We start from the raw sequence: 22194 nt of genomic DNA on the forward strand, positions 1-22194 counted from the left end.
TAAATCTTCCAGTCTTGGTTCTTACATCTTTTAGCATACAGTTAACAAACCAACTAGACAGGAGGCAAAAATTGACAGCTGGCTTAAATCAGATGCATGAGGGAAAAGAAAAAAATGAACACTTTTTATCCCTGGCACCAAAATCTGATAAAATACACTTTCACTTCGATGTGCCAGATAAAAGTCACAAAAAAACTGTGCTGGTTTAAACGCCAGAGTGCTCCAAGCAACATCTGGAAGTTTAAACAGCTGGAAATTGTGATCTTTTGATATGGTAGAGGCCAGTCACATCTGATCTGCATTTGGGTGTTAGACTTTAAATACTTGCCTTCCCAAGGATTCTGTTCTTCTTCAGTATAAGACAGACTAAGAGGAACTACTTGAATTGAAAAAAGACCAAAACAAGAAGTGTAAACAAAAGCTAAAAACTACCCATAACTAAATCAATAGTAATATTTTTTTTTAATTTGACTTCATAACACATTTAGTCCCATTTCCCCAAGTACAGTCCTGCACTTTGAGGGGAAAAAGCTGAAATGCCACTGGACTAGCTGGTTATTTCTTCATGAATTCTGCAGTTTCATAGGATCTGGAAGAGCCACTGAACCTCAGCTCTCTTGAAATGTATGTCTTGCTGGCCAAACACTCCATAAAATAGACCTTTCCTATATTTTTTGCATACCTTGCTAAGAACATCAGCACTCATAGATTTGACAAAAATAACAAGGAAGTACAGTTTGGAGTAAAAGCACACAATGAGCCAACTTAGAGCTGGTTGAAGGTGTCAGGTAAACTTTCCGATACAACAGAGCAGCCTCTACACATATTCAGTCCTGGAGAATGTTAGTTGTGATGGTAGTTGATGGAGTGAAGGCTGAGTCTTACTGAGCAGCTGGTTGGCTGGAAATGATGTTTAGGCACTACTGATTTGCAGGACATTGGACTAGACACGTAGAAGCAGAAGATTCTCTGTTGGTGCCAATTCCCGCAATCATCTAGTCCTTTGGAGTACATTTGGTGTTTTTTTTCCCTTGGTGTTTTTGGTTTTTTTTCCACATTAGCCAGAAGCAGTGTGGCTAAATACATTTCAAAACAGGAAAATAGTATGACTCTGTGTTATTCAAAAATACGGTGATGTTCATATTTTTATTTTTTTTTTTGTCCATTGCAAAGCTTTGACCATTTTTAATTAAATGTGCTCTGCCTGCCTCATCCCTGCCTCCAAGCTAATATGCTCTAAAATCTTATCTGGTTTAGTACAGCTCTTTTTAGCTGCTGATTTTGGTAAGCATCTTATTAATTGCCTGCTTGACATGGGTGGTGGAGCTTCGTCTCCGAGTCTTGCCCTGGACCATCTTTCGCCGCCGAACCTCACGACACAGCTCGTAGAAGGCCTCCATAATGTTGCCCTCTCCCGTGCAAGCAGAACACTCATAAAAAGCACATGCTAGTTCCGTGGCCAGCTTTTCACCTTCCTCTGTGCTGACTTGCCTGGAGTGATCCAAGTCTGCTTTGTTCCCCACCAGGATCAGGGTGACGTTTTTGGGCTTTTTAACTTCATCCAACAAGTTCTTTAGCGGCAGCATTTCCTCAAAGCTGCCTCTGTCTGTGATGTCGTAAACCAGCACAAAGCCTTCACCCCATCGCACGTGTCCTTCTTTCTGGATAGGATCCTCCTGTTCCCAAAGACAGACACTAGCCTTAGGAATTTGATTTACAGAACAGACACCAGACCTTCAGGGAGATGTTGGTCCTCCAAAGCCTACAAAGCCACGTACAGCTGCTTTACTTTATACTTTACACACATCACCTATTTTATCACATAGCATAGGAGATCTGCCCAGCTGCCTGTGGACAGGCTGGTAGCAGGTGTTTGGAAGGGGGTCTCTGCTGAATGATATCCAGCACACAAGCTGCATAGACCTATCCAGCATGAGCACGTGCCATATTTTGAAAGGAAGGCAGACCTGACTATGACAAAACTGCTCTTCACTTTAGTGCAAATCATGGGTTGAGGCTGTAAAGCTTTATCACTTGGCTGTAGAAATAGACTGTGACTTTATTTTTTACTAATGACATGTCAGGTTGGCCCTGAATTAAGACATGAGAATAATTTTAATACCACAGTAAACCTTGACTTGTTTATTCTTCTGGGGTTTGAAAACTCCAAGCAGAGTCCCTTGCAGAAGGATCTGGATGCAGAATGCTGAGTCCAGCAGCCAGCTGATGGTGGTGATGGAGGAGGGAGCTCTGCCTAGAAGCAAATCTCTGTCCCCAGAAGCAGAGCACACCTGCCACCCACCACACTGCCACCACCACCGCACTCCCCTTCCCTGCTGTCTATCCAAGCCAAGGTATTGGATAATAGTACATGCAGCCACGTACCTGACCAGCTGTATCTAGTATCTCCATGGAAACCACTTCATCATCAATGGTAGCTTGGTGACGATATGTAGACTCTAAAATAAGAACATATTGTGAAATGTATTAAAAGGACTTTTTTTTTTTTTTTTAAATCTTCCTTACAGCTCTCCCAGCACAAGAGCTGAAATGTGACGCACAGTTGGACTAAATTTTATTTAGTGGAGCTCTTCCAGCCATTCTGGAACACACGCAAGTCCTTTCTACGACAGCGGCACTTTGACGTCTCTCCGTACGGCACAGCTTTTTCTTCCCCGTGTGTTAGACCTGCAAAGGGCTGTGCCTGTGGACACTGCACTCTGCACCCAACAAGAGGACACCTTCCTGTGGCAGAGAGCTCTGCAAGGCTGTATTCCATTTTTCCTGTTTGCTCCTAGGCAAGGCTGCTGCCTGTGAAAGACAAACACTACACCTCTCAAAGTATACAGCTCAACAGTCTGTCACTGCACAGCTTGAAGTCTCACAAGATCAAAACCAGTGTGGTTGCAGATCAAGGAACCTAACCACTAAGCTCAGGCCTTATACTGTGAAAAAATTCCAGATCAGTTAGCTATGTTAGGAATGTCTGTTTTAAACATTCTGAAACCATCACATTCCCCTCTTCTAGCAAGGGATCAAGCAGTGTATAATTTATAAGGATAACCAGTGGGCATTAAGCATTCACACCATGCTATAGGAAAAAAAAGGAACCTATTTACTATGTCCCAGGTTCTGGAACTAGGCAACTAATCAGAAAGCTAATGACAAAAAGGCTTATTTTATCTCAATAAGCTGATAAGCTAAATTTGATAGCATTTGACCTAAAACTTGGAAAATTATCTGTGCTAACATTCAAATTTATTACTGTTGCTAGCTCACAGATGTCCCGTATCAAAAGGCAAATGTGTATGTTGTAAAAGTCTGGCCAGTGACTATGAATGCTTTGCACTGTCAGAGATACAATTCTTTCATTTGGTGCAAATCTCTTCAACAGAAATGAAGGATATCTTGTAGGAAACACATTTCTTTAACTTGAACTTCTGAAAGGGCTCGTCCTTTTTTCCTTACGTGCTTAAGAATGTCAGCTCTTCATAACCATGAATGTTTCAAGCTGTCAGTGCTGCAAACACCCTCTTCCCAAAACAAAAATGTCACTCCCTCCCTGTGCCACCTTAATTGCTGTAATAGCCCAGCTGCCTCTAACAGGGACAAATGGTCAATTTACTTAAGCAGATGGTAAGCACTCTTACTGTAGGGTTTCAGACAGTGAACACTGGGGTTTTTTAAAGGCTGTAAATACCCCTTCTGTTTAGTATTTTGAGGCTGTTGAAGGAGTTTGAGTCTACCTTTACGATCTTGAGGCTATACCTACACAGCAGGGTAAGATACATCTAAGTCTCTCAGTGGTATGTCTTATCTGTCTCTTCCACACACCCTCTCAGATGCAGCAATTTCCTCAGGGAATGCAGAAAAGGCAAGAAGCTCTAGTTTGGTGTGGAAGCCGCAGTGATGCACCTTCAACGAGTTATTTCAGTGGCTAGAATGTTCAGTGCTATGTTGGGATTCCCTGTGTAGTACTCCAAGTGGAAGGTTATTTAGGAACTTAACGCTTTGTTTCTTTGGGGGAGGGTGCTGTGAAGAAGAGATGGCTCTCTAAGTAGTGTGGTATTAGCTCCTTACTTGTTAAGACTTTGCAGTGCTTGAATGCCTTCAACCATCTGACCCTGCTTAACAAGTAGCTGTTGAGAATTGTTCCACAGAACTTGAGTCACCCAGTTTTGACTGCAGCATATCTGTGAAACATCCTTCTTAGGAGGCAGAGCAGGGAATGCCATGCAGACCTTCCCTGTGAAATGGGAGAATAAATCTCAACGAGCAGACTTGTGCTCGCTGCAGAAAAGCAGCATGATTCTGAAATGATACTTGAGTTCTCAAAATAGGACCCTGGCAGCACTTCATGTTGCAAGTTTAACTCACTTTGGTTGCTCACGCTGGAATGGAATTTGATCTTGGATGAGTAGCATCAATTTGGGTCAGATTTGTGTAAATAAATCTTAGTAAATGTGTCTTCCTGTGCTTTGGAATGTGTGGTAGCTGGATGAATTTTAATGAGCGTAAAAGGGCTGGATGTTGAAAGCATTTTTTTGGTGTAATCACAGACATGGCTTCTCCTTCAAGAGAACAGAAACATCTGAAGAATCTGGGTGTCTTGTAACTTATGAGGCCTAAAGATGTGAGCTCAAGTCTGTTCACACTGATTCCATGGTGCTTTACAAATGCATTGCCTTGCTTTGGTATTTATTAATATCATTTTCCCTTTGGTGCTTTTTTTTTTTTTTTTTTGAGACACGTGGCTAGAGAGAAATTACAGGACTTGAGATAACTGCTGGATTCCCAACTGAAACCATAGACAACACAGGTGTCTCTGCTCAGCTAAGCACCCTTGACTCCTATTAGAGTTGATGAAGTAAAATAGCTGCTGGATATAGCTTGTCTGAGCTCTCTCTCAGGATAAATCACACCTCAAAAGCACTTGGAAGTCTAAAATTGGTCAGATGAATCCAGGCTCTAAATGTCTCATGCTTACATCATCATGGTTAAGCAGAAAAAGAAAAGTGTAACACTGTACCAGTGGCTCCCAAAATGGCTCCAGGCAACTTCCTGAGCTTCAGATTGTCATTTGCAGCAGGTGATGCCCACATCTTCTATCTATAGCTATATGGCTAAAACCTCATAGAGGGAAAAGAAACTGTGGAGCTGTGTTTTGCTCTCCACAGGCTTGGCATCAAATCTGCCAGCTTCAAAGCAGAGTTAGGGAGCTGCTGTGTTGACTGAGCCGTGGTTTGCCCGAAGATGACAGTGCTGTGCAAATAGTCAGATTTAGTGGGTTGCTCTGTTTCAGTATAAATAAGCAAATCTGACCTGTTTCTTGTTGGTCTGGGGGTGTGCTATGCTTCTAGTCATATTTGCAATAACGAGCTCAAAGGTGCTGATAAGTGTGACTTTGAAAGATGATGCCAGATTTCAGAGTCCCTCTTGGTTATGAAGCTGCAACCCCTCCATCACTCTTGCCCTGCAAAGCACTCTTGGTTCTCATATTCCTGTTGTTTGAAAAATTGAAGTTTATTTCAAAAATATTTAGAGCTGCCAAAAGGCCTGAGAAGCATGTTGGAAAGTGGTAGCAGTTGGCTTGGTTTTAAGCCACAATAATTTGTTAATAGGAGCTGAATAAATCTTTCAAATTTCTACAGCTGCTGAATGATTAGGGAAATGATGATTTCCGTGGAAAAAAAAAAATAAAAAACTTCCCTGGGGGCTCTCAGTGTTTACAAGCATGTTACAAATCTCCCTATTCTTCTTAGAAATAGGATTTTTAAAAATACAGGGAAAAAAACTTACTTATATAGAGAAAACTTTGAAGCTTATGACTTACAGACTGTCATGGATGCAATATTCAGTCATAGCTTGACCACATCACATCCTTGCACTGTGTTTATTGGGACATATTTAATACAGTTTTCACCTATAAGACTTAGCTGGTCATCTATCAAACCTGTTTGTCCAGGTGTATCCCCATTTATTAAACATATTTGTTCCAGAATATTATATTTGCTAGAGAAAAACTATTATCTGAAAACTAATTTTGAATTCTTGGTTTATATTTGCAGCAATGTAAAAATTGTTTTCAATAATTGTTTATTTTGAAACGGCAATATATATTGGGGCACGTCACAGCTCTGGAAGGAAATATTTGCATGGAAGGGCTTATTGGTTTTAGGAAAGCACTTGTAGTAGGAGTAGGTAAATCAGCTGAGAAGTAGTAATGACATGACATACACCATTTTACACTCAAACTTAAGGAGTAGTCTAGACTCATTTGTTTACTTTTAAGTACAGAAGGATACAAACTCTGTTTCTACTTAGAATGTAGTCCATTTTTGTCAAGAAAGGTTCATAAAGCAAGGATATATAAAAATGCTTTAAGAAACTTTGGTCTCATGGTGGTTTTCAGCCAGTTGGATCTAAGAAATGCAAGAGATCTGGAGAAAGAGCTTTTTTGTGATGATTATAGCTGAGTTTTCAGACCAAAAAGCTTCAGCTAATAGGCATGAACTTCAAAGTTATGGTTAAAGTCTTCTTGGACAGCAGAATGTTTAAAATACTACAATTCCCCATAGTTAGTTATGTTAACATAATAAAGGTTCCTGTTGTTTTGGGGTTTTTTGTTGTTAACTCCCTGCTCATTTAGACTCCCTCAGTCTTTGACATGCATCAGGATGGCACCTGTCTATCACATTTGAGAACAATGATTTTGACAGCTGGTCTCGTTTGACATCTTCTCCAGAGTGTTCCTTGAGCCTGCCTTTCTGAAATCTGTCCTCCTCTGCATTTCCTTGCTGCTTCAGGAACTTTTCACCTTTTAGAAAGCCCCTGTGAGCTGAATGTACCTTCCTGACTCAGAAAGTCTCTCCTGCCTACTTCCTTCCTCAACCCCAGCTTTCTTCAAAACACAGCTGAATGTGCTTTTTCTTGCTTACATCTGGCTGTTACACATTCCCTCTGTTATTTACCTTACAGGAGGGCTTTTATTTTGCAACCAACCATCAGTGGTTTTACAGTAAGCACAGTACCACCCTTCTGTATTTAAAACATATTTCTAATGCTAAGGCAGTGTAACCTCACATAACTCTCTAATCATTGATACCACAGACCCCAAAATTAGCATAGTTGGGTTATTTATCAATAACCCACAAACAACATCCCATACATGGTCATTGCCTGTTATTATCATGTGTAAAAGAAGAAAAAGTAGTAAAAGGAAAGTTACTGGAAGGAAACTTTGTGACTGACAGTCCTGATAATTGGACTTGGACTCTTCAGTGTTATCCTTCTGCATGGGAAACCTCAAGAATCAGGAAACACAGAAGGAAAAGTTCCAGGAGGTTGTACACACATCACAGGTGTGATGTGCCCTTTATGTACAACTATCACACTTCACAAAAATTCATGTCAAGCTATAAATTTAAACCAAAACACGTATGAAAGAAGAATATATTAGTTTGCAGAGATTTAATCCAACTCTAGGGTCTCTAGTCTGCTTTACATGCAGTCTGCTGCTGTGAATGCTGCTTTTGGAATTGATATGGTGATGTGCAAACTAGTTTCTTTTCTAACTTCATTTTCGGCTGCCCTCTACAAGGCTGCATTTGCTGTAAAGATAGTTGTGACTGCAGCATTGCAGGTGTTCCCAAACTAGGCAGATTAAACCTGAGCACAAAAAAAAGTCATGTGGGAGGTGCTGCAAGCAGCAAGTGTGCCTCAGATTGCTGAGCTGCTTTCAGTTGCCATTTTCAGTGCAAGCTGAAGTTCTCAAATGTTTCTGTCCTATATAAATCCAGGCTGACTGGGGCACAGTGACCCTATTCACACCCCTGAGGAGGCACAGGGCAGGAGAGCCAGTGTATGCTCTGGGCAGTCAGGGGGCACGTGCCTCTGCACAAGCCAGGATGCAGGGCTGTCCCTGGTCCATGAAGATGGGCAAAGACTGTTTGTAGATGACCTTAGAAGAAGATTCAGGTGCTGTGGGGACTCGTGGGGGACAAAGGATGCCCTACTGAACACAAGGACACAAGCAAACAGCTACTGCAGTGCAAAATATGGAGAAAAAATCAGAAGAAATGAAGCTTCATTAGGTCACTGCTTAGAAAGCAGTTTGGGTTTTATCATGTTTTCCTATTTTTACTACAGTGGGAAGGTAATAGATTGCTATTGCATGCATAGCCCCACTAGACTATGAGGTTCTTATCTTGATATGAAACGATCTGTTGAATTCCTAGAATTTGCTCTTTTTCTTAAGGTAAAACACATGGGAGATTTTTTCTTGATGTCTTGATATTTTCAATAAATAAAATTTTGGCCTCCAAACAGAAACTGTAGAATGCAGTTTTCTTGGAGATACCTCTAAAAATAATGGGAATCATGTTTATTTGTTGCCTTCTGCGTATGATTTTTTCTGCTGCATGCAAAGAATGCGTTTCTTTTGAGGAGAAGTGAACTGGTGTTACATTTCTTTTCCTATAGGTTCTGTCCTCACCTATCTTTTACTGAGATAGGCAGAGAAAATGTGCAGAGGTACCCAAGAACTGGATTCATTAAGGCATGCTAAAACAAAACCAACAGAGCAGTGCTAACTAGTAGGGATGAAGCTTCAAGGTTTAAACAGTTGTTTGTTGTTTTCTTTCTTTTTTTTTTTAATTTTCTGACTTAACTTTCCCAACAACACTTGACAGAGATGTTGGTCCCTGGTAGGAATTATGTCCATGATATATTTAAGACTGAATAAATCTTATTTTGCTATGCCTTTTTGTTTTATTGTGGCAAGAAGCTTGTGTTGGTGAGGCTGTTTTGCCTTATTTTTTGCCAACAAAAAATAACCAGCAAGACTTTTCTCACACCTAAACCAAGCAAAACAAAAGCCTGCTCTCCTGAAGGTGCAAAAGCAGCACTGGAAAACTGGAAAACATTTCAGAATATAATGAGCAAGAAAAATAGAGGCAAAATATTTTGCAGCTGTAACTACAGTGAGAAGAGCCACTGCCATTCCTGATTTTTGCTGTCTGTTGAGCTACCATAAAAAAGCAGTATTTTTATTGCTGACATCAAGAATATCTTCATCTTGAGACTCATATGAAAGAAAACAAACCACATTTTCAGATAACTGCTTCCCATGTTATTGTAAGCATCTTCCTCTGCTGCTCTCACTTACAATTTCATCATTTCAAGTCTTTGTTGAGCATTTTAGAAACCAGTGTTGGTGTTTTAAGGTGCTCTAGGCCATATGAGTCCATTTCCTTAGAAACACCTCAGAGAAACTGGGAATACTTTCACAGCTCATTGCTATAATATACACTCAGTATAAATTCCTCCTGCTGAAGAGTACAGTAAAAATGATGCAACATATTAAATGTATATCAAGTTAAATAATGCTTCTACTTTTTTGATGAAGGAAAAATAGAAGCCTGGGGAGATGCCTAGGAAGGCACAATCTGGACTACTGAGAACTGAATCCCTTAAGCACTGTGAGGCAGAAGGAATGAGTAATTTTGTCAATAAAAATCAAGGATACTAATAGCTAGAGTCTGCCTTGAAAATAACGCTGTTGCACAGTGATTTATTAAATGTCTACACGTTTATCATGGTACTCCCTGAAACACAGGTTGGCAGCCATTCATTCCTCCTAGCCCCAAATGGTTGGTTACCATTACATCTCACTGTGGCTGAAAGCCTGTGCCAGAGCACGTGTTATTCCTTTATTGTGCTTGGGTAGGCTGTACTTGTCAACACGGGTGTTCAGAAGAAATATGCAGAGGGTAAAGTTCTGCAAGACGATGGCAGAACTCTCTCCTCTTTTGCTAACTATGGAAAAATGGTTATTTTTAATTATGAGAATGTTATAGCACTGTGTAGACTGCAGTATCCTGTTGTGAAACAGGAGGAAGAGAGGGCTGGAGGATGATCCTTCCCCAGGCTGCCTTCCTCTTATGGCTGCTGGTCTGTCTACACCCTAGGGCTGAAGGGACCATCAGTTATTAGCACCTATTTTAGTATTTTAGTATGGGCTGCTCTGTTAAAAGTTCTGTCTGCTGTTCTGTGCATTTTCTCAGTTGTGCTGCTGTGGTATTTCTGTGGTAAAGGCAGGCAGTTAAACTTTCAGGAGTGTTAAGAAAAACTCGCTGAGTAAGCCACAAGTCAAGAAAACTAGAGACCTACAATATACAAAGCCGTGTTTCCTCAACTTGTGATCAGCAGGGAAAGCAATTCTGGGGATCAAGAGTTTGTTACTCAGACTTTATTCCAGCTGTCCAGTCATTAATCCAGCTGTGTTAGCTCAATGAAGCAGAGAACAAAGACAGTCCTTGAAAACTAAATTAGTACTCGAGCTCTTTCTTGTGGCTTCATTGGCACAAAATTATCCCAACAAGATAGTTCTCACATCTTCTCTTGCCAGGGTAAATTAGAATATACAACAAATAATATTAAATCCTTATACTTCTTAGTGAGGTCTTGGCTCCCACTGCTAAGCTGTTTCTGATTATCAACCATTTTCATGCAAGCTAGTCTGGATATATTCCTACTTTGCTCTGTTGTTTATGATGTTCATACAGACCTGTATTTATCAAGGGCAGAAAAGAAACTCAGGGCAGCATTATTTGCTACTGTTGTCACGTATGGCATCTGCAAACTTCTCTTGTGATCCCTGCATGATACTATTTTTCTAACAGAACCCCCAGCTACAGATGTAGGCAAAACTACTCTTCTAATGTAAAAATAATGATCCTTGCAATAAGTTTTCCAATGGGAAAAGCCTTGTTGCTAGTGTAAACAATATCTTCATGAAGTGATTTCTGCTATTCTTGCCACAGTGGTGAAATTTGGAAGTCTTGAGCTGGTCTGTAGGAGATTAAGTTCTGTGCTGTGAGGGAACTAACTAGAGGTGTCTGTCTCCTTCCCTCAAGCACTTGTTTACTTAGTGTGTACCCTTCTGCAGTTCCATGTTCTGCTGCAGAGGAATGGTGCTATCATGGGCCTTTCATAATCAAGCTAGTGGGACAGCAATTTTTAACACTTTATACTCCTAGATAGGAGATTTACTGACACCTATATATTTTATCCATTTTACACGTTTGGTGTCTCATAGGTTGTCTATATGTTGCATTAGATAGGACTACACAGAAACACCAGCTCAGGTTTTTCATTTGCCCAGTAGAAAAAAGGTGAATAAAAACCTGCAAAGAAATTGTGACCCAGTTGGAAGAAATAGTCTTTAAAAAATATCACTACTAATCTAGCAAAATTATAATTTTTCCTAAGACCCATATTTCTTTACGGTTACCTCTGCTCCTTTAAAGTCCTTCAAAGAGCAGTCTTTTCTCTATCCCATTCAAATTAAATAAACTCCTTTGCTTTGTCTCTCTTTGCCTTTATAGACAGACCAGTCTGTCATGCCCTGTTCTATTGATTATCTGTTCAGAGACAGTCTTCCTTTCAGAGAATTGGCAAAGTTGTATGAAATGTGGGAACAGATAGAGAAAGACATCTAGGGATAGTGTGAGAAAGCCAAGACACTTTTAGAAAGGTCAGCAAAAATATTGTCTCCCTGTCTGCTGGTATAAGTAGACTTTTGTTTAAAATCCAGTCTTTTGAGAAATGCTTGGTGTTTCTGTGCACCTTTGATACATGAGCCTTAACTCTGAGTAATAGTTATATAAAGGATTTACAATCCTTCTATAAGATGAAGGATTTTATAGGTGAGAAGTGGAGGCAGAGACTGCAGGCAACAGAAAAAAACTGAGGAGCCTGTCTCCTGCACTTTACCTGGGGTTTTATTTCTTTGTTTTTGTCCCTATATGGCAAAAAAATGACATTTAAGTCCCCCAGCCTCAGAAACCACCTGATTCTCCCAACTGTATGTAAAAATGCTGATTCTGAAAAATGAAAAAACCTATTTCATTATCCCCCATCCTTATTTGTTGGGGTTTTTTTAATTCTTGGATATTCCAACTCTGTTTCTAGTAAAGCAGATTGTTCCAGTTATGGTGGAACAACACAAGTGTTCTCAGAGAAATATTGCAAAACTTATTTTTAAAAGCACTCAGCCACAGCAATGATGAATTTTCTTCTCTCATCATTTGATCCAGGAGATTCCCCCCTGCATGTCATGGCTTATGGAGGCAGGAAATTTGCTGCTACCCATGAAGTGCTCTGCAGGCCATCTGTTTGTCTACTGCTGCGATGGCTCTTTGGGCTTCCTCCTCCTTTATTGCCTCCCAGGAAAAAACAGATTTAGCAGTTCACTTGATGGCTGACTCCAATTTTAAAATCAATTACATAGCAAACCACAATATCTCTCCATCTTTGAGCTCAGGTGAAGGCACCCAAACTTCTGGGCACTGCCAGTAGCTCATGGGGGACATTGCCGAGATGCAGACTTATCTCAATTTACTGGCGATGAGGAGAGCAGCTATTTACAGCACCCTTGAGAGTCATGGTGAGAAACTCTGTGTCACTGAGGTCCATGGGAGTCCTGCATTCATGATAGAAGTTTACCCACAGAGGGCAGGTGGCCAAATAAAGGCCCTTCCAGTTGACACTCATCCCACAGAGCATGTCCATCCCTGGGATGATGCCGGCTGGCAAGTGTTATGCATTTACACACTTCTGATTTTGGGGCAGCAGTGGGGTGGTAGAGACTCAAGAGGACCCCCTGCAGCAGTGCTGCTGCCAGGGTGGCTGCTTGCAGGCTGCAAACTCTGCCTTAGTGCCAGCAGATTGTCAGCCTGCTGCCACCCCATTGCTGCCAAAATGGTACATAGGAACGTTTGTTTTCACGCTGCTTCTATGAATCTCTTAATAGACCCAAACTGAAATAGAGCACAAATTTCCAGTTCTGTATTAAATGCAGTGCAGGTAAGTTGCTGATGTTTGTGAAGTGCTTTTAGGCTGTGGCTTAAGTGGTGCCCCAACCAGGCCAAGTGCTTTGAAGCCTTCTTAACATCACACCGAATTTGCTTATTAATTTTCAAGTTGTGTTCTATTTTAAAACACATTCGTGAATTTCAGTGAAATCCAGGTGGTAACCCAACACCCTTTCCCAGTACATATTTAACAAGCTAAAGAAAGCTAGTTTAACTCTGAATTCATACATTTAATGTTTTAGAAAACATCTGCATGTATTTTTTAAAATGTGCAGTTCCAGCCCCTTTCTACATAGACCTCTTTCATTGAGCCATCTAATTCTGTTGCAAGCATGAGATAGCTGTGTAATTTACTATAAATAAAGACTGCTGTGGAAACTTATTCACCTTGATAATGCCAGGTAACCACTTAACCTGAGGAATTCAGCACCTTTTTAAAAACAAACAAAAAGCCCATGCCAAGATGGTGACAGTGACTTGCCAGTTAAACAGAAATGATGGAGAAGTCAAAGCTGATGGTTAACACTCCCCAGAAAATGAACTTTGCTGCAGTTGTTACTCCTGGGCTGGGAACAGTAAAATAAAAAGCTCTTTTGCAGAGGTGCAGCTGTCCTGCTGATGCTTCCACAGATCATGCACAAAAGCAGCAGAGCTGCAAAGCCGTGACTTGAGCAGCAGCTCCACGTGCCAAAGCTCCCAGATTCAGTGATGTTCCTCCCACCGGAAAATGTTATTTTGTGGTCTGTAATTCACCTCCTGGAGATACAGCAATATACCCAGGTGTTGCTAAAAATATGGTCCTTCATTTCCTTCTGGCAGGTTAGAATAGTAAGGAATATTAATAAGGTGTGGGGTTTTTTTTTCCCTTCCAGATACAATCTGCCACCCACGAATTAAAAGAGAAATAGGGTTTTTTTAACCTGATGTTTAGTTTAGGATAATGTTGAATTTCCATCAGGCCTTGGACAGCTTGGTGAAAGCTTTCCTAAAAATAGGAATTATCTGGGGATTCCTTGCATCAGAGGGCTAATGGGTCGTTGAAAACTTGACATAAGAAGTAAACTATAAATATGAAATTTTTGTCACAGCCCCAGTGATTTTTGGCAAAACTTCCTGTTGCTTAGGAGCTGGATAGTTTGGATCTATTTTACTCATGTCCTTCCAGAATTACTTGACAAAGCTGCTTATTTCTCCTTGTAGAGCAAAGGAGTCTCACTGACACAACTTCAATTTTTTATATCAGCTGAACATGTAGAGATCCCTCTTTCCACCCAACTGCCAGTCCATGACTGCTAAGAAGAAATAAATGTATTCTGCCAAAACTTTTCAGTGGACTCAGCTTGGTGATGTTTGCAGGTAACTAGACACCAAATCACCTCAGGATGACCATGCTAAAGACAGAAATGCATTCTTTCAAGCACAGTTTCTCAAAGCTTTTGAAGGTACAGCTAATTTCTGACTGATCTCTGAAGACCTGGATAGTGGTTACAATTTCAGGATTTTTTTTTATATCTAACACTTCAGAACCTTCTTTGAATCCCATTCTGATCCACAGTTTGAAAAAATAACACTTTAAAAAACAATCTCAGGGGGGCAGCTTTCACCAGAGATCATTGTGATCAAGAAATAACTTACTGACAATAATTTGGTTTTGAATTTCTCAAACCTTTTCCTCTGAACAATTTAAAGCACTTAGCATCACAATGACTGTAATATACAATTTTTAAGCTCTTGTTCTTTAAACTGAATGAGAATGTAGAATTCAGTAGGTTGTGAGAGATTTAATTTTTGGTTTATTGAGATAGGACTGTCGTCTGCACAAAAGCTTTGTGTTGCAACCATTGAACTCCTGAGGGGCACAGTAATTTGCAACTGTATTCATTTGTAAAACAGAAACAAATGTCAAGTCTAGTACAGCAAAAAGGGCATGGGGCCTTCATAATGGCGAAAAAATAATAAACCTTGCAGCTTGCTAATAACTTTGTTTGTGTGCTTAAACAAGGCAAAAAGGATGCTTTTGCATGCAGTGTCCCTGTAAGAAGTTAATGAACTTGGACTACGCTGAGAAAGAACACTTTATACACTTCTTGTCAAGTTCTTAAAATGATGTAATAGTGACAGAGATGTGAAGTACTAAAACTAATAATATTAATAGAACATTATACTGAACATCCCCCTGTGCAGCACAAGGCAGGTGACACATAATTCACTGATGAATATATATTGATAGTAGCAGATAAAAGAATGTATTTGAGTTCAGGTTGTTCTGAGATTTGTTTTCCCAAGATGAAGTTTCTGATGTCTGTCATCTGTTCATCTTGTCAGATAAAAATACTAGTATGATCCCGGATACTTTGCTTTTTTGAAAGAACTACCTGGGTTCTGTAATAGAAGATATTAAACTTTGTTTTTGCTGTGCAAGTTTATGGCATTCTCTATTTCCTTAGTGAGACCTCTTAGAGAAAGAACATAAATAAAGAAATAGATATTTAACTGTATGATCTGCATTGGAGCCTGCAAAGAAAGGTCAGGAAGGAGACATAAACACATTGTTGAAGAAAAAGGAATTTCCCAGCCCTTTACTTCATGAAGGCTTCAACTTGCACTTCTTGGCCCAGATCTGTTCTGGTACAGAGCATTTAAATATACACTAACTTAAGAAATACTAAGAAATTTGACCTTGGCAAAAATTTTAAGTCAGGCCTCTGCTGGACATGTTTTTGAGATATCTGAGCCAGCTTCTTGAAAGTGCCAGACCCAACAGAGCTAAGTGGGAGCAGTGTAAGAGACATGTGGATGCTCTTTTGATGGTTGGTACCCCTATCTGGTCACCCAAAAAGTGAGACACAATATATGTTCAAAAGTGAGGACAAAAAACTTACCTAAGTCTATGTCTAGCGACAGTAAGAACCTACAATTTTTTTTCCTCTGAATTTTTAAGGTTTGTATTCCAGTCATCTTATTCTCTAGCAGATGATTGTTTGGGCTATTCAAAAGCAGAAAACTGATTGCGCACTAAATAATCTGCAGATTGAAAAAGCAAATTGAAAAAGCAAATTGATTTCAATGGCAAAATTCCCACGGACCTGTGTGGGCAGAAACGTGCCCCATGCAGTAATTCAGCTTTTGACTGAGCGTGTTACTGCTTCTCTATTCTGCTACCTTAGGTAACAATTTGTTCCCGCTTTAAATGACCACAGAGAAGCTTTGCACAGCAAATTTAAAGGTTGACTACGGCTTGCAACTTTATAAATTCCCATTATTTCAGCCCTGCTATTATATACAGCACACAATGCTTACAGAATCAAATAACCTACCTAGCGTTGGATCGTACTCCCAGATGAACCGTTTGGTCAGGAAGCGCACGACAAGAGCTGGAGAGACAAAGATTTCAGGTGAGAAACACAAGACAACAACTCGACAGTTTTTTGGGGTTTTTTTTAGCTTTCCCAGCAAACTTTTCCATGTAAAGGGACATGGAGCAGCTTCCCTGAACTGTCAGCAGAATTCAGTGTCGCTTATTGTAGCAGCTGAGAGCTTTTCACTGTTTGTGGCCCACTCTACACTTTAGGAGTGTGGAAACAAAATGAAAATAAAAACAAAACTCTTTACAGCATTCATCATTTACCCACCCAGCAATGCAAGAAGGTTTTGATGGTACTCTCTGACTTTTTCCACTTTTTTTTTTTTTTTTTTTTTTGTCACAGTAGCTTCTACCATTAAAGAACCAAAACAACCCCATTTCCAATGCTATGAGCAGATGACCTTCAGAAAAAAACATTACTTTGGATGCTTTAGGTTTTCTACAAGCAGTAGAAAAAGAGCTGGCAGTTTTTGAACCAGGATGCTTCAATGCTTCAAAATGAGGTTTGTTCAAAATCTCGTTCCTGAAAACTTCCTCTTCAGACTGTAAATCTTCTAAGGCAGAATTAATTGGTTAAATAGCTTCCTTCTCTATTTTGGCATGCCTTCCTTGTAACAATTTAACTTCTATGTTTTGCCTACTTGTCACTTGAAGCAAACAGCTATAATATTTTAAACCAACGGTCAACAAATGCCATTAATCAATTTGCAGAAATAGAGAAGAAAGTTTAGATTTTGGAGCACTGGACAGCTAATTCCTAGTTTCAGTTTATAGGCTAAGATTTTGCTACTTATGTTCTTATATTTAATTTTTTTCTATCCCTCCACCCCTTTTAAAAGCAACTTATATAGACTTTGACTATGTTCAAATTTAAAACTAAGCAGTGCTTTGAATTTCTAGTGGAATTCCAATTAATTTCATTTCTAGTAAACGAATCATTTACTACTGCCAACTATTCAAAATCCTTTCTGCATTACCAAGATGAAACCAGAGATATCACTGCACTAGCTATGACTGCAGCCATTACAGCTGTAGAAAAAGTTTTCCCTGTCATCAGCCCTGTAGGATTGGTCATTCTTTTGGCAGCAGATGGACAGTAAAAGGTGACAGCTAAACTCGGTTCTAACTTTTCAAAATGAAAGCCATGAGAATGCCCTACATCCCAGATTTCTGTGCCCAAGAGCAGGAGAAGGCAACAGTCTGAAGAATAAATCTAATGAATTAAGATTTGCTTAATCAGACAAACAGAACATTAGTTTTCAGAAGATTAACTATGCCTCATACTTGGAGGGGTAATAAGAAGCTGGTCATAAGGAAATGAGATCACCACACAAGAGGCAATTTTAAATTGGTGTTATTTTAAGTTTCTATTTTCCTTAGGAAATACTACTTTTTCTCTTTTTTTTTCTTTAGCCTTGGCAGAAATGCTCTCCTTGTCCCTCAGAGTAGATGTGGCAATTCTTAGTTGAAAGGCAGAAGAGAGTGGGGGAATCTGTCCAACTATTTTTATATTTAAACATGGCCCACTTAGTTGTTATAACCTTATACTTATAGATGGAAACTGTTGGAGAGGAGGGTCAAAATGCTGAAGAGGACTGGAAGAAAGTCTCTCATGCACTAATGTCTAGGGCAGGTGATAGAAAGCAGCAGCTCTGAAGGAGTAGAGGGAGAAGAGCTGATTTTGGAGGTACCCCAAAAGAAGGAAGTGAGGAGGTGACAAGCAATGAGAAGGAAAAGTAGAACTGGACTGCAGCTCCTGAGATGAGCCTGGGAGGAGGAAGGTACAGCTTTGTACAGAGGATGAACTGGTACAGGTGTGGAGTGCTGCAAAGGTGAAGAATTAAAGATCACAGATGTAAGCTCTGGTGAGAAGGGAAAAAACAGGTTGTACTTGCCTCCAGCACATACAGATACAGAAATAATCACATATGCAGGAGACAGTTGAAGCAAAGAAATGAAGGTGGCTGCCACACACAGGGCCAGATGGCAATTAAGTCTCCCCGCTGGCAGGTCTCAGCAGGGAGCACAAAAAGCTCCGTGAGCTTGCTGGGCACCGCCAGTAATAAAGTACTTGCATAAGGCTTGCTTGGGCCTGGTGAAGGGAAGGAAAAAAACACCTCAGTACAACCCCAGGTGAGTGGGGAAGTGTCAGCTTCAGAGCCATGTACTCTGTTCCAGTTCTGGGGGCGGGCACCTCGGGGCTGTGCAGAGCTGCTGCTCCCACAGGGCTGGCTCTGCTCAGCCTCCCCTCTTCTGACCCAGCCAATTACTTCAAAATACTCCTGCTCTCTTTCATGGCAGTGATCACAGCCCATCCTATAAAGCTTTTCACTTCCACACATTTTCATGAGGCTGAAGATTAGCAGCTAGCTGCATTTCACAGGTGGGGAACGTGAGATACTCTCGATCTGGAGTCTTTTCAGTTTATAAGCATTGCAATCTATGTTGGGCAGGAAATCGCTTTTGCCTTGTTTGGGGTGCTTAGCAGATGGGCCTGTGACCTCCAGTTGAGTATGAAAACGATGTATGTGACTGCTGCCTGATTTGACTGAAAATAGTCAATGATAGGAGAGCTGGGAAGGGCATCCAAGTGCTTGGGCTGTCACTCTGGAGACCAGCTTGCTGGCCCATGCTGCCCTAGCAGGGGTATTACTGTGGAGCCATGTTGTTTATGCTGAGCTCACTTACTGCCAGATTACATCACTTTTCAGTAAAATAACTCTGCCAGCAGAAGAATCAGAAGTGAGGACATTAGCAATTCACTACACTTAGAGCTGTAGTGCTCAGATTTCTGCTGCTGGCATAAATGATGCTTCAGGCAAAGCCATAAAACTTCCCCCTGCCCTTAGTAATGCTGAATAGAAGGAGTTGAGATGGGCATTACTTCCTTCTTACCTTAGAAAAGTTGGGTGTACCCTGTGACCTGTTAGCCTTATTTAGACATGCTCAACTCCAATACTAATACTGAGCCAAAAATAGCCCAATAGACTGAAAAAAAATAATCCAAATGCTAGGTTTTGACTCAAAATAACATTGAGGTTGAGACTGTCTGAAACGCATTACTTTCTGACTAAATTAACTAGCTAATTCCAATATTCATATTAAAATGGCCATTTCCAGTGCTTATCCTCAAATGCATTTTGAAGCAGCCAAGACTAGGATTGATGCAGTAGTTAATAGGAGTGATTTTCACAGCCCTCCACTGAGACTAGTCCAGGCTCTTCCCCGAACACTTACTGCTTGTGAAATACAAGAACTTGCAGGCTTAGAAGGAAAGAATCTCCAACAAACTGCTTTTTGGATTCCCACTGTGTTTTTCAGAGACATGACCATTACCTAAGGGAATTGATGTAATGTCCCAGCAAAGGAAGAACAGACTCATGTCTCTTTTTGCCTTTCCTTACACCCTTACTTCCAAGTCAGCTGTTTTGTACATGGTATAAATTAGGGTAGAACTTGGCAAGGGGCTTTCATTCACTCACGTTTAAACCTTCTGCCTTAGAAGTTATTCTTGGAGAAGAAACATGACTATCTGTCAAACACATTTGCAGTGCAACTCCACTGAAGACAATGAAGTTAGATCAGAAATTAACTTGGCATATAAACTGAGATTATCAACCACACAATTAATCAAATTCTTTCAAACTTGTGTGACTGAGGCCCTTATTCAGCTTTAAAAATCTTAGTCCATATCTTTTGGAACTTTTTTGTATGTGTGTGATATTTTGCGTCTTGCTTTAGTTCTTTGTTTGGATTTAGTAACATAAATGCTCTGGCTAAATTTACAATCTGTCTGAATACACGTCTTCACAAATTTGGTGGTGTTCCAGCTAATGCAAGCTGAGTTTTTTGGGGAAGAAGGGAAGCAGGGTTTTATTTGAAAAACATCCCCCTTCCCAAAAAGCTACAAAGTTATTCTAAGAAAAATAACAGTTCAGCAGTGAAATAACTGTATGATGACTCTTATGCCATGAGAATTTTCAGCCATAAAAAAGTCTAAAGGTGGTCTCATTATTTGACTTACGAACAAATCCATTCCTGGTGCCCTGATGATATGTCATCAGAAAACCATACTTGGCAGGAGACACCAGAGTGGTTAAAACCAAAGGCTATAACGATCAAAAGGCACTTTCACAAATGAAGCATTTAGTTTTTTTAAAGTGTGTATTTTTGTTAGAGTTCATCCCCCATTACCCTTCTCAGAGGCCTTTCACATATTGGAATTTTAGTCCCCTTGGAGAATCATGTGGTAAGTTCCAGCCTGCAGGATGGCAGTGCCACTGGATTCTGGCATGTGATGCACTGCCTCCTTATGCAACTCTGTGTCCAGTTTTGGGAAGTAATAGTTCATTTAAAAAATAAAACCCTGAGAATTTAAATTGCTCTTGAAAGTGCAGGTCACTTGGGGGTGTCCCTGTGTCTCTCTGTGTGTGTGTGTGTGTGTGTGTGTGTTTGTAAAACATGAACTTATAGTACGGAATCCTTTTCTGATCCCGATAAGTGACGGATATAAACACGTGGTCATTACTTCTGGCTGTGCATCTGTGGGCCTAGGTTTGACTCAGCTTTGACAGTATGTCTGGGAATTCATTGATGTGGGTATATGAGAGGTGAGCAAGACATCAACAGGAGGATTTCTCTGCGTTCGCTTCCTCTCTTGGACCTCACTGTGGTCACTTCTGATGTTCAAATCTAATGCAGTAAAGTAGAAGTTTACTACAGTAAATTTAATGGAGCAAAATGAGATCAGTGAGGAAAAAGGAAAGGAAGAACTGTGCCAAGTATAAAATGTTCTGGTTTATACTGTCTTACTGTCTCAAACTCTTTATATTTTACTCAGTTTGTAGTCACTGTCTTAAGCAGTGAGCTGTTCAGAAAAATTACTGCTTATGCTTTTGTTTTTCTCTATAAGGGTACAGGGAGGTCCTCCACTAACTGACAGTACAAATACAAAGACTATATATACTTTAATATATAAAGATCAATTAAATATAAATAACAAAAGTATATATTCTTTATATATATATATACTGTATAGCAATTTATATAAAACAGTGTGTGTATATTTATGTATATATTTATGTATATATATATATATATATATATATACTGTGCTATAGTAAGTACAGACTAGGATTAAACAGCTGTGTGATGAAATGTGTTGCTCTTGCCCTTCAGGAGGTTAAATTGCTTAGTGTAATGTAAGCCTTTTTTCTTCAGTGGTAATGGTGTGGGCTTCAGTTCTGTGGACTCAAATCTGAACACCAAAAACTGTTCAAATGTCTTTTTGTTCTGGTGGGGTATAAAGCGACGGGAATACCTGTCTCAAACATCTACCTTAGTCCCCACAGCAGGATCATGGACTAAACCAACATTCCATGTTCAGGTATACTTCAAAACCATTAATATATTATCAAATGTAAAAAATTAAGCACTATGTATTGGATTTATATTTACAGGAAATAACATTTTACATGCTGAATGTGCATGTAGCAGGACTCCAAAGACCTCTCCAAATACTAATTCACTACGTTGTTCAATTAGATGTCATTAACTGACCTTCTTTTGACAGGCTGTTTGGAAAGACTGTCCTATTGTGGAAGACACAGAGGCCATAGTCCTACTCATCTGTGATTTTTAGCAGTCTTCATCCTTTGGCCTCACCAAATGTCAGTGTATTTAGCGCCTCTGTCATTTTTTTAATTTCTACAAGGTTTTACGGGGTATTTCTTTTGTTAGCAGCAATTTCAGTTTATCTCAGATGTAACTGCATTTTACTGCTGTTGGGAAATACGTGATTTTAGGAACTTTTACTGGAAAGGGCCTGGGGAAAAGCAACCTGTTTCAAGGAGCTGATCTGAAATTCTGCCAGTCCACAGCACGGTGTATTTACAAATTCATCTCAACTGTCTGAATAGCAGACTGGAAGGAAGCACCACATCAGATTATTTGACA

At 40.0% G+C, this 22194-nt stretch overlaps 1 protein-coding gene across 2 annotated transcripts in view; it reads right to left on the bottom strand.

Annotated features, from left to right (window-relative positions):
- Window positions 1–439: 439 nt before the first annotated feature.
- RERG (RAS like estrogen regulated growth inhibitor) overlaps window positions 440–22194 on the bottom strand; it is a 103137-nt gene continuing 81382 nt past the window's right edge. For both annotated transcript variants that reach the window (XM_064654357.1, XM_064654358.1), the window contains exons 3-5: window positions 16193–16249; window positions 2386–2459; window positions 440–1676 (exon numbers count right to left, since the gene is read on the bottom strand). In XM_064654357.1, coding sequence (XP_064510427.1) covers window positions 1269–1676; window positions 2386–2459; window positions 16193–16249 — 539 coding nt within the window. In that variant the 3' untranslated portion in view covers window positions 440–1268. The remainder of the gene's footprint in view (window positions 1677–2385; window positions 2460–16192; window positions 16250–22194) is intronic.

The sequence above is a fragment of the Pseudopipra pipra genome, chromosome 5, assembly GCF_036250125.1.
Source record: "Pseudopipra pipra isolate bDixPip1 chromosome 5, bDixPip1.hap1, whole genome shotgun sequence".
Lineage (NCBI taxonomy): Eukaryota > Metazoa > Chordata > Aves > Passeriformes > Pipridae > Pseudopipra > Pseudopipra pipra.